This window comes from Alnus glutinosa, chromosome 6 (genome assembly GCF_958979055.1).
Source record: "Alnus glutinosa chromosome 6, dhAlnGlut1.1, whole genome shotgun sequence".
NCBI lineage: Eukaryota > Viridiplantae > Streptophyta > Magnoliopsida > Fagales > Betulaceae > Alnus > Alnus glutinosa.
In genome coordinates, this window is record NC_084891.1 from 22,089,292 (window position 1) to 22,100,089 (window position 10,798).

The 10,798-nt window shown below is 39.3% G+C and overlaps 1 protein-coding gene across 3 annotated transcripts; it reads right to left on the bottom strand.

Annotated features, from left to right (window-relative positions):
* Positions 1-1,490: 1,490 nt before the first annotated feature.
* On the bottom strand, positions 1,491-7,261 carry LOC133871401 (probable isoaspartyl peptidase/L-asparaginase 3). 3 transcript variants are annotated; one of them, XM_062308857.1, is made up of 7 exons: positions 7,064-7,259; positions 6,394-6,565; positions 5,881-5,945; positions 5,370-5,773; positions 5,237-5,295; positions 3,097-3,201; positions 1,491-1,936 (listed from the first exon to the last, which is right to left on the bottom strand). In XM_062308857.1, the coding sequence occupies exons 4-7, from the start codon at positions 5,754-5,756 to the stop codon at positions 1,717-1,719; spliced, it is 771 nt and encodes a 256-aa protein (XP_062164841.1). In that variant the 5' UTR covers positions 5,757-5,773; positions 5,881-5,945; positions 6,394-6,565; positions 7,064-7,259; the 3' UTR covers positions 1,491-1,716. The 3 variants fall into 3 exon arrangements, with proteins under 3 accessions (XP_062164841.1, XP_062164839.1, XP_062164840.1); XM_062308855.1 differs by having other exon boundaries at positions 5,370-5,762; positions 7,064-7,258; XM_062308856.1 differs by lacking the exon at positions 1,491-1,936 and adding an exon at positions 1,972-2,478 and having other exon boundaries at positions 5,370-5,762; positions 7,064-7,261.
* Positions 7,262-10,798: the final 3,537 nt, after the last annotated feature.

Genomic DNA, 10,798 nt, shown 5'->3' on the forward strand with positions numbered 1-10,798 from the left:
TCAATTTCTTTAGAAGCTTGAGGCAGAGCGCCCTGTTACCAGCTGACGATTGAGAGCATGGCCAAAGGTGCAGGACATTTACTGAAGGGTTGACATGGCTAGTTCAGATGAGGCTTTAGATGTGAATTCAAATGAGTCCATTGGTGATATCCCATCTAACAAGCAGAGCACATATTAGATGTGAGCAGGTGAGATTTTGTTATGAGTCGTTGAGTGGTAGTTGTTTGAGTCTTAGCTAATTTTGGGGACGGAGTTTTTATAAGAAGAGGAGAATTGTAACATCCCGACCTTAGTTAGACTAACCTAATTAAATGGATCAGATGGTGCTAGTATGACTAATTTATTTTATTCATAGCATTGGCATTAAAAATAATTAAGTTAATTACCTTCCTCTCATGAACTACCACTAATTTATAAGTTGTCCCATGACCTAACACCTGTCACATTAAACTACCATTTTGTTATAAAAAAAAAAATAATAATAATAATAATAATAATAATAATTAAAAATTAAAAATTAAAAATTAAAAATTAAAAAATTAAATCAACACCATTAAGAAATCTCGTTAAATTAGGTGAAATATGCCTTCTTTTGACATTAAATCTCATGAAATGACGAAAATTTCCTCAAATAAAAAAAAATTGAACTAAAAAATTTAAAAACCAAATAAAAATAATTCAAATTAAGAACTAAAAAATATTACATGAAATAAGTTTTTTCTTTTTTTTTTTCTTTTTTTTTTTAAAAAAATAAACTTATAAAAGGAAGTCAGGGGTGACCGAACCACCCCCGAAACTCATAGGAGGTGGCCGAGCCAACCCCAAGGGTTTGGCCACCCACTGCTTGTATGGATGGTTCGGCCGCTCCCTTGCCCCCCACCCACCTTTTTTGCTTAATTTTAAGGGTATTTATATAATTTTTTTTTTCTTTCTAAAATTAAGGTATTTTCTTCATTTACGTTTTAATTAACAACCTAGAGCCATTTTAAGGGTTGAGCTAACACTGGATCATGACGCACACTCTCATTCGAACAAGATCTTTTAACCGCTCAATTCCAACAATGAATTTCCACCAACTCAATCCTAGACTTAAACCTTTCAATTCAACTTGTTTTAACACTAAATTAGTCAACACAGAAACCTAATACATATGGAGTAAAACGATGTGCATATACAACTTGTCCTGCATATTGTTATTGCTGCTGTTGTTTTTATTGCATTTCTCGTTCTTCTTTCGCCATCACCATGCACCCTTTCTCACATGCAAAAAGACACATGTTATTTTTATAGACCAGGAAATCTTTGTCCTTTGAGAATCGGGCTGATTCCTGCAAAAAGAGACTTTTTACATAAAGTTTAGGCATGACAAATTAAGTTCGACTCAACAGGAAAACCACGAAGTCATCATTCAAGCAATGATGCTTGACAGTAGCCATCAGATTCACAAGTCTTACCAACAGCCCATGTCAAGATTGTCTCAAGTTAGCAAATTCCAACATAAAAGGTGAAACACTTATATTGAATGATCTCCATGAAAGAAACATCACGAGAAAGTCTGGCCGTTTATTAATATCACTGGAGTACAACAATGAAACGTCACTCAAATTCTAGGATAAATAGAAAAATCATCTACAACAAGGGTACACATGAAAAAACCATCTACACCAATAAAACCCATGAAGCATCAAGCTAAGAGTCAATATAAGAGTTGCTAATCTAGGGTAGCACAGTGAAAACCTCCACATCATCCATTTCCGGGCTTCTCACTGAGTATTGAAACGTCCATCCATGGCAAGCACCAGCATGCACCCCATTCTTATTAATGGCAAAAACAGCGCCCACGAAATCAGGAAATTTTCTCGCTATTCGTGATATTGCATCCTTAGCAGCAAGCTTAGGTTCCATTCCTAATCTCATACTCTCCACAACTTGATAACTGAAATCAGATAGAAGGATGTCTTAAGATTCAAAAAACAGACCATAAAACAAGATTTTTGGTTAAAGGTATATCAGGTGTTGCTAAAATAGGGACTGTTTCAAGTGTGAGAACAAACCAGAAGTGGATATACTAAATGCAGTAGGCAGTCAAGCATGCCTGACACATCCACAACATATTCATAAATTATGTGCATAAACCTTCCACGGGATCAGCAGTTTTGAGGTGCAGCAAACAAAGAGGCAAACATGATTGGGCTGATGTCGGTGGCAGGCTTAGTATTTACCCCATCCAACAAGGTTACTGTGCTTAGTGAAACAAAGCAAGCCAATCCAAATTAAGCCCAAAAATGAGCCTATATTCTTACTCTGTAAAGAGATGAAGATGATACTAAGCTTAGTAAAGCTTAGGGGTACTTACCTTTTCCCCCCATCAACTACCAGTCATTGTCAACATGCCCCCATCCGTCAGAAGATTCCGTTAACTTGGATGGAATATTCCATTTTTGGGCGTTAATTTTTGTTTAAAGACCAAAATGCCCCCTACAGTAATTAATAAAAAAATATTAAAATTAATATATTTTTTTGTTTTAAAAAAAAAAAACAAAAACAAAAATTAATCTAAGGGTGGCGCCCTTTTTCAGTTTTTTTTTTTTTTAAAATATTAATTTTAATATTTTTTTATTAATTACTGTAGGGGGCATTTTGGTCTTTGTGTGAATTAGACTGACGGATGGGGGCAAAGTGGGTAACGATGGTAGTTGGATGCTCTCTTTTGGTCGAGGTGTCAGTTCATGGGGGCATGTTGACAATGGCTGGTAGTTAATGGGGGGAAAAGGTAATTACCCCTAAAGCTTAAGTCAGCTTGACATATTTATCACCATACCTAAATCTTGATTATTATCATCAACATTATAGACATATCTTGGAGTAAGGCCACTTTGAAATACAGAATTCTCAAATTCTTCACTAATATTAAGTTTGCCACAGATAAAAAAAAAAAAAAAAATCGCAGATATTAACATTGATATTTGGCAGTATATATTCTAGTGCTTCCCAGATTTCAGAGAACTTGTAGAATTTTTCTTCCAAATGATTAAAAACAGGTCCCAAAAATGAGCCCAGAACTGAAAGTTAAAATCTTGGAATCATTTACAGTACCATGGAAGGAAGCGCATCATAATGTCACCATCTCCAGTTGCACCACATGCACCAATTTCATCGTCGGCATATGCTGAAGATCCTGTAATGGGTCCATCACCTACCCTGCAGTCAAGGAATAAATTTCATTCAATGATTTCTTAAAAGAGCATTACAGCATATCCTCACTTCTTGCAGGCATCTCCTTCGTATGTGCAACTTGACATCTGTATTATTGAACTTCATAAGCTGAAATTACCATTGATTTCAAAAGTTACAGAAGAAAAAAGGACCAGAAAACTAATTCATAAATTACATCATTAAATTACCTGCATTCTTTATAGGCAAAACTTAATATAAAAATATAACCAAAAACCTGAAATACTCGGTCATTCAAGGTGCTTACTAAATACTAACTGTAAGTTTGATAGTGAACTCCTTTTTTGGGTTAACAAAAGGACCATTTAAAAATTCTCTGAAATTTTAAACTTGGTATTTTCAAGCATCCAAATACCAGGTTTAAATTCTATGGGGATGGTGTCTTACAAATTTTACCAACATTACTGTTTTATTAACACCACCATTATTCTTGACACTGCAAACACCGCTGGAATTACCACTGACACCTTCACCAACAACTGTCACCATCACCACCTGCCATCACTACCGTCCATGCTGCCGCCACTGCCACCACCTCCTCAGTCACCAACTCATTGCCATCACCATGAACAGTATTGTTGTAACTATTCTGACACAATTCTAAATTTTCAATATACTCATCCAAAAATAGAATATATTTATTGTATTAGAGTTCCCATAAATTTAAATTCTGTCATGGATTGCAAAAATGTAACTCCTATTTGGCAAAATGCCACATGAAACCCTCTCAAACGCAACTTCTTCTTTAGGGGTGCTCCTCCTGGCCCTATACCTCCCAATTTTTTGACAATACCTGCCGGCATCATGACCCACCATTCTACCCTTAAGGCTACCACCCCACCCTTTTGCTTATAGCAGTATGACTTATCAATGTCTACTTTAACGTCTACAGCCACAGACATCACCCAAAAATTGCTCTTACAACATGCTAAAATTCCAACAATCAACTCGTCTACTTGAGCCAATTTTTTATTTTTTTTCAAGATATGTCCATCATTCTCCCTCCTACCTTCAAGATTATCAATGCTATTGCACATTCTCATACAAATAGCTCCATATAGTACTTGGCAACAAAATGCTAAGATACAAAATTTCCTCCCATATCAAAATTTGAAAGTAAGTTTTTCTTTACCAAGCTTTTCCTTAAAATAACCAGTAAGCCATTATACCAACAGCATCTCTATTAGTTGGAAAAGAGCAAAATTCAAAACAGACTTACTAGAAACACTTTATTAAGGCAAAAATTAGAGACAACCAGTGACCGTGGTACCTGGCAGCAAGCAGACTTTAAAATCAGGGATGAATTTCGTTACACCACAAAAAATTATAGGGTTTTTAAAGTTTTGAAAGGTTATAACAAAGGCATTGTCAAGTCGGGTTCCAGTATCCTATAGCTAGTAACTAATATGACTCTTAATATACAGTTCGAAAATAATTATTTAAAGGGGATGATGACAGGTTAGTTTATGGCAATCACACTGGCAACTAGGATCTTGCATGCTGCAGTCATACTGGCACATAGGATCTTGCAATGTGAGACCTAGAACCAAAGGAAATTTGTTTCACTAGAGCAGCTTATATACCGTATACCATTGATCTTTACTTCATTACCAAACCAACTAATTTTCACCTGTCATATCATCAAACTTAAAGTGACCACCAATAAATGTATGGTTAGGAAAGCATCTTCCAATCAGAAATGAAAGAACCACTTGGCATTCTCACATGTCCCCATGCTGTGTTTGAGATCAGCAACAAGATCCATAAATGTAAAAAGACGTATGAATTACTATTCCACAGTGACTTATAATATGACGATTTACCAAACAATGACCAAAAAGAGCACCAACATATTAAGAGGTTTAAAAAAACAGGAAATTTGTTATGTGTAAAATTTGGGTTTTACAAATATAGTTACAACAGTACCAACAAAATTACTGGTTCAATATGTTTCAAAAATACAATCACCTCTGATGGGTGGGAGGCCTCATGTTAACCTTACCTTCCAGGGATTTTAAATGTTGCTCCATTAGTTGATGTACCAACGGCAATGTGCCCCATCTATGCAAGAAAAAAGAATTTCACTTGAATGCAATGAATATATTTAAGGAAAATTTGTGTTATCATTGGCTTACTTTATCAATCACAGCCATTGATATAGTGTCATGGTTGTGAGGACCAACAAGAGATGATCTCGATTCAATAGTCTCCATCAGCTTGGCTTTGGAACACGTCCCTTCAGTAAGGTCAAGAGAATCCCTTGGATGATATGGGCTACAACTATTGTCAGGTAGAACATTTTTCCAAAAATTTGGTTGGCAGTGATTTTCCTTCCATTTACTCCACTTTGCCATAGACTCAGACGAACTAAGGTTCGTGGGTCCTGGAAGACCCATTGAAATGGCAAACACTGAGGCCTGCTCTCCGACAAGCAAAGTGTGTTTAGTATGCTGCATCACTAATCTAGCAGCTCTGATACCGTCCTTCACATACCTCATAGCAGCAACAGCTCCAACCTCCATTGTCACCTATGCATGTCCTTAGCAAACACATGATAGATAGTCATTTCCGATGTGCAAGAAACATTCTAAAGCAATGAGAACAATAGCGGATGGAGAAAACATCAAAAGGGTGAATGGTGGTTACCCCATCCATGATGAGAGCATCAATTGTAGTTTCTCCATTCTCATCTGGACTTCCACCAGGCCCAACTGTTCAGAGCAAAACCAAATAAATATGATGGATACTTAAACCAATTAATCGTGTGTTCAACAGTCACGGCTGAAAAACGCAGATGCAATCTCTATTGTCCACCAGAAATCAATCTCTTTAACTATTGGCTCCAAGCACATACAATATCTAATAAAGCAAACTAATAACAAACTTTTTGTTAGATTGAGAGAAAACAACCAATAAATTGCTTGCCATGTTTTCTCCTCTGTAGCATGGAAGTTAAGACAAAAACAAATTGACCTCACTCTGGGAATACCTACATAAGGTGACCACCCAATCAAGTACAAGCAAAACTAAAACTACAATTCATATTTTAATAAATGATAAAGAACCATACATGGAGCAAAACTAGATTATCAGAATATATCAATTTATTAATAATACTGTCTTCTGTTAATTTTACAAAATTGAGACTCATTTTCCCACCTGTTCCATCACACCTCAGTTCCTCACAAGCCGAACAACCCTCCACAACCGAGTCCACGGCTGAAAACCCACTATCAACGGCACTCCAAGCGGCTCTAACAGCCTCTAAGAAGGGCCATGTGCTCACAACCAGAGGGTACTGACCTGAATTCACAGCTCCATGTCCTAATACCTGACAAACAATGGATAGACAGAAATTAGTTTTGAGTAACTTGGATTAAAAAAGAGTCACATCATATTATTAAGAAATAAGTCGCTGAGAAAATGTAGGAGGACGAAAGAAATTATACATTTTCAGATACCCATTTAGACACCCACCTAGCTGGCCACATTGGATTTACCATTTTCTCGAAAACAAAAAGAAGAGACAACATAAAGATTAATTAAAGTAGTCGGCTTTCTTTCTCTTTTTTTCATTTTCCCAGCAACCAAACAACGTGGAAGGGAAAAAGATACTGGGAAAGCAGGAGCAACCCAAAAACCGTAAGGATCAGCTTGTTTGCCAAAGAACCATAAAACAAAAGGAGACGGAAATTTGGGATTTTGTAAACCGATCAGGGCCGAATTGGGTGTAGGAATATTCCAAGTTTTCTTTGATTTTCCCCACATTCTCAAACACAAAACAGACATCAATTCCAAAAGGGAAGTGAAAAGACTGTTTCTTAATTACCAGATGGAGCAACGTAAGAAGCAAGACACAAGGCAAGATCAGGCTTTTGGTAGCCATGGAGAGGAAATCTTCGGGATTCGGAGGAAGTGCAGATGCTATTTCACCTTGAGAGATATATTTACTGTTTTTGGTTTTATAGAACAAAAGTTTTCCTCCTATATGCTGGGTTGGAAACATGTATCAAATTATATGGAAAGAAATGCCATCTCCAGCGTCTCTAACAACATTAATAGTCAAAAGTAAGCTATTTAAATCTATTTTAGTTACTGATTTTCTATATTCTGTTTAAGAGCATTCCTAATGGGTTTTTTAAATTTTTCTCTAAATTTACTTAAACAATTTACTTTTGTTATTTTATCTATCACTTTTAACAAATTTTATACACCAAACTCTTCAAATATTTGTCTATTTGAATTAAATATTAATTTTTTATTAATTTTAAGAAATTTTTTTTTTTTTTTTTTGAAAATCAAATTATATTAAGCCAACTCAGGTAGTACAATCAAAATCTGCTACAACAGCTTTATGGATAATGGTAGGACAATCATCCATCCAGGTATTGTTAAGCAATTGAGAAATAGCATACTTGGCTAATAAATGGGCTGCTTGATTTGCACTCCTTCGAACATGATGCACTTCCACCGACGAGAAATGAGAAAACATACTCTTGGTGTCATTCAATAACTGGCCATAAGTTCGGAAACTAGGCTCCCTTGCACCCAAAGCAGTAACAATGGTAGAGGAATCTCCCTCCAAAAGGATCCGGCTTCCCCCAGCCTCCCGAGCGAGGACCACTGCTTCCCACACTGCAAGAGCTTCGGCTGAAGCAGGCTCGGTGATGTGGGGAATCACTTTTGTCCTGGCAGCCAAGACTCGACCAGTAACGTCCCTAATAATTACCTCCACCCCCATTCTATCCTTCTCCTTAGAGATTGCAGCATCCCAGTTTACTTTCCAGACGTCTAGGGGGGGTTTGGTCCATAAGGAGGGGGACACCACCAAAGCTTTTACAGGGTTATCTTCCACCTTCAGGGCTTGCGAAATACCTTCCGACGATAGCTGAACAGCTGCCATAACTTGAGCAGGAGGTGTGAGCTTGCCCTCAAAAACATAAGAGTTTCTATTGTGCCATATCGACCTGAGAATCATCACGGCATCCATGAATTCTTTTATCTCCAATTTTTCCTTTAAGAACAACAGCAAACCTCTGCCATCAGTTTCACTGCAAGCCATCTTCTGAAGTTTTCTTCTCCCTTCCTGCCAGACCGCGACAGCCATGGGACAACTCCATAGGCTATGATACAAGGATTCCGGTTCTCCATTGCAGATGGGACAATTTGGATCAGAGACCACTTTTCGGTGGAACAAGTTAAGCTTGGTAGGGAGTAAATCATGGCACAGCTTCCAACAGAAATTTCGCACCACTGGGGTAGTCGGCAATCGCCAAATAAAATCCCATAAATGACCGTTAACCGTGTCCACAGCAGCTGAGCTTTCACCTTGTTCTTGGGATCTTCTTCTCATCTCCATATGGTATGCGCTTCTCACTGTGAAAAGGCCCGAAGGAGAACCCCTCCAGATCATTGTGTCTTTCTTCCGGAGGGGACTGATCACAACACTCCCGATTTCCGCCGCTTCCCCAGGATCAAACAGCCTATGAATAAGGTCTAGATTCCACCATCCCGTAGCTTGGTCAATCAGGCTGCTAACATGTGACTCAGGGTGCAAACCAGTGTTGTTGGGCAAGAGCAGTCGACTCTTGGGAGGGTTCAGCCAAGCATCCCTCCATATCTTAACATCCTCCCCATTTCCCACCCTCCACCCCACACCATGATGCAGAATACTATTGGCTTTGAGGATACTGCGCCACACGAAGGAAGGACGACTCCCCAACTTAGCCTCCAAGAAGCTCACACGCGCATGGTACTTCTCTTTCATGACACGAGCCACTAGGGAATCCGGGTTGGACAGCAGCCTCCACCCTTGCTTAGCAAGCATAGCCAAATTGAACACCTCCAGATCACGGAACCCCATACCTCCCCTATTTTTTGGCTCCCCCAATCTCTTCCAACTCATCCAGTGGACTCTCCCCTGATTTGACTTGTGTCCCCACCAAAATTTGTTCATCAAAGAATTAAGGGACTTGCACAGAGTCTGGGGCAGCCTGAAAACACTCATACAATAAGTTGGCAGCGCTTGAACCACGGCTTTTAGCAGGATTTCCTTCCCGGCTTGGGAGAGAAATTTTTCCTTCCAACCTTCTAACTTAGCTGTCACTCTCCCGCAGATACCCGCGAAGGATTGTTTCTTGCACCGCCCCACCATCGCCGGAAGACCCAGATACTTGTCAAACCTGGAAGAGATAGTCACCCCTTCAAAGTTGTTGAGGTAATCCCGAAACTCTGAGGGAGTATTCCGGCTTAGAAAGATAGCTGTTTTGGTTGTATTCAATTGCTGTCCGGAGGCATGTTCATAATGCTGCAACACATAGTTGAGGTTTGCCCATTCCACTGCATTCGCCCTACAGAACAGAAGGGAGTCGTCCGCAAAAAATAGGTGGCTCAAACGGATTCCACCTGCGGCTATGGGCACCCCAGTGATCCTCTTATCAATCTCTGCTTGCGATAATAAAGCACTGAGCCCTTCCGCAACAATCAAAAATAGATATGGTGACAACGGATCGCCTTGTCTCAACCCCCTGGAAGGGGTAATCCTCCCAACAGGTTGACCATTTACTAACACCGAATAAGACACACTCTTCACGCATGTCATGATAAGAGATATCCACTTTTCCTCAAACCCCATAGTTCGCATCATAGCCTCAAGGAAGGGCCACTCCACCCTATCGTAAGCTTTTTTCATGTCTATTTTAACAGCCATAAAGCTCTTCTTACCGTTCATTCTGGACGACATGGTATGAAGAGCTTCGTAGGCTATCATCACATTATCCGTAATAAGCCTTCCGGGAACAAAGGCGCTTTGGTTGTGAGATATTATAGAAGGCAGCACCAATTTCAACCTATTCGCAATCACTTTAGCTATGATCTTGTAAACTACGTTGCACAGGCTAATCGGACGATAATCAGAGACCGAGGCAGCATTAACTTTCTTAGGGATCAAAGCAATGAAAGTGTCATTGATAGAGGGATTAAAATATCCTCCTTCCAAGAAGTTCAGGATTGCTCCACTAACCTTATCGCCAATAGTCCCCCAATGGTGTTTGAAAAAACTGGCACCAAAGCCATCAGGACCAGGGGATTTAAGAGGCTGCATCTGATCAAGGGCTGAATGGATTTCCTCCCGAGTAAAAGTAGCAGACAACATAGCATTCAATTCTGGCTTAACCCTTGAACTCACTGCCGGGATACAATCTTCAATTCCAGACACCCCCTCAGAAGCGAACAGGTGTTGGAAATAGCTGCTGAAGGCCTTCCCAACCTCCTTGGATCCCTTCCTGAGATTGCCTTCCATGTCGACAGTGGCCCCAATGAAATTGGCTCTTCTCCGGTGGTTAGCCCATGCATGGAAGAACTGAGTATTACGGTCCCCCTCTTTAAACCAGCTCCTTTTCGCTCTTTGTCGCCATCTAATGTCCTCCATTTCGAGGAGCTTATTAAGTTCCCCTTGAACCTCCTTGATGGATACCATTCTCCCAGGACTTTCTAGCTGCTGCAGCATCTCCAGTCTCTTCATTAGGAATTTGATCCGGCTCGAGATACCAATAAATTTATGACG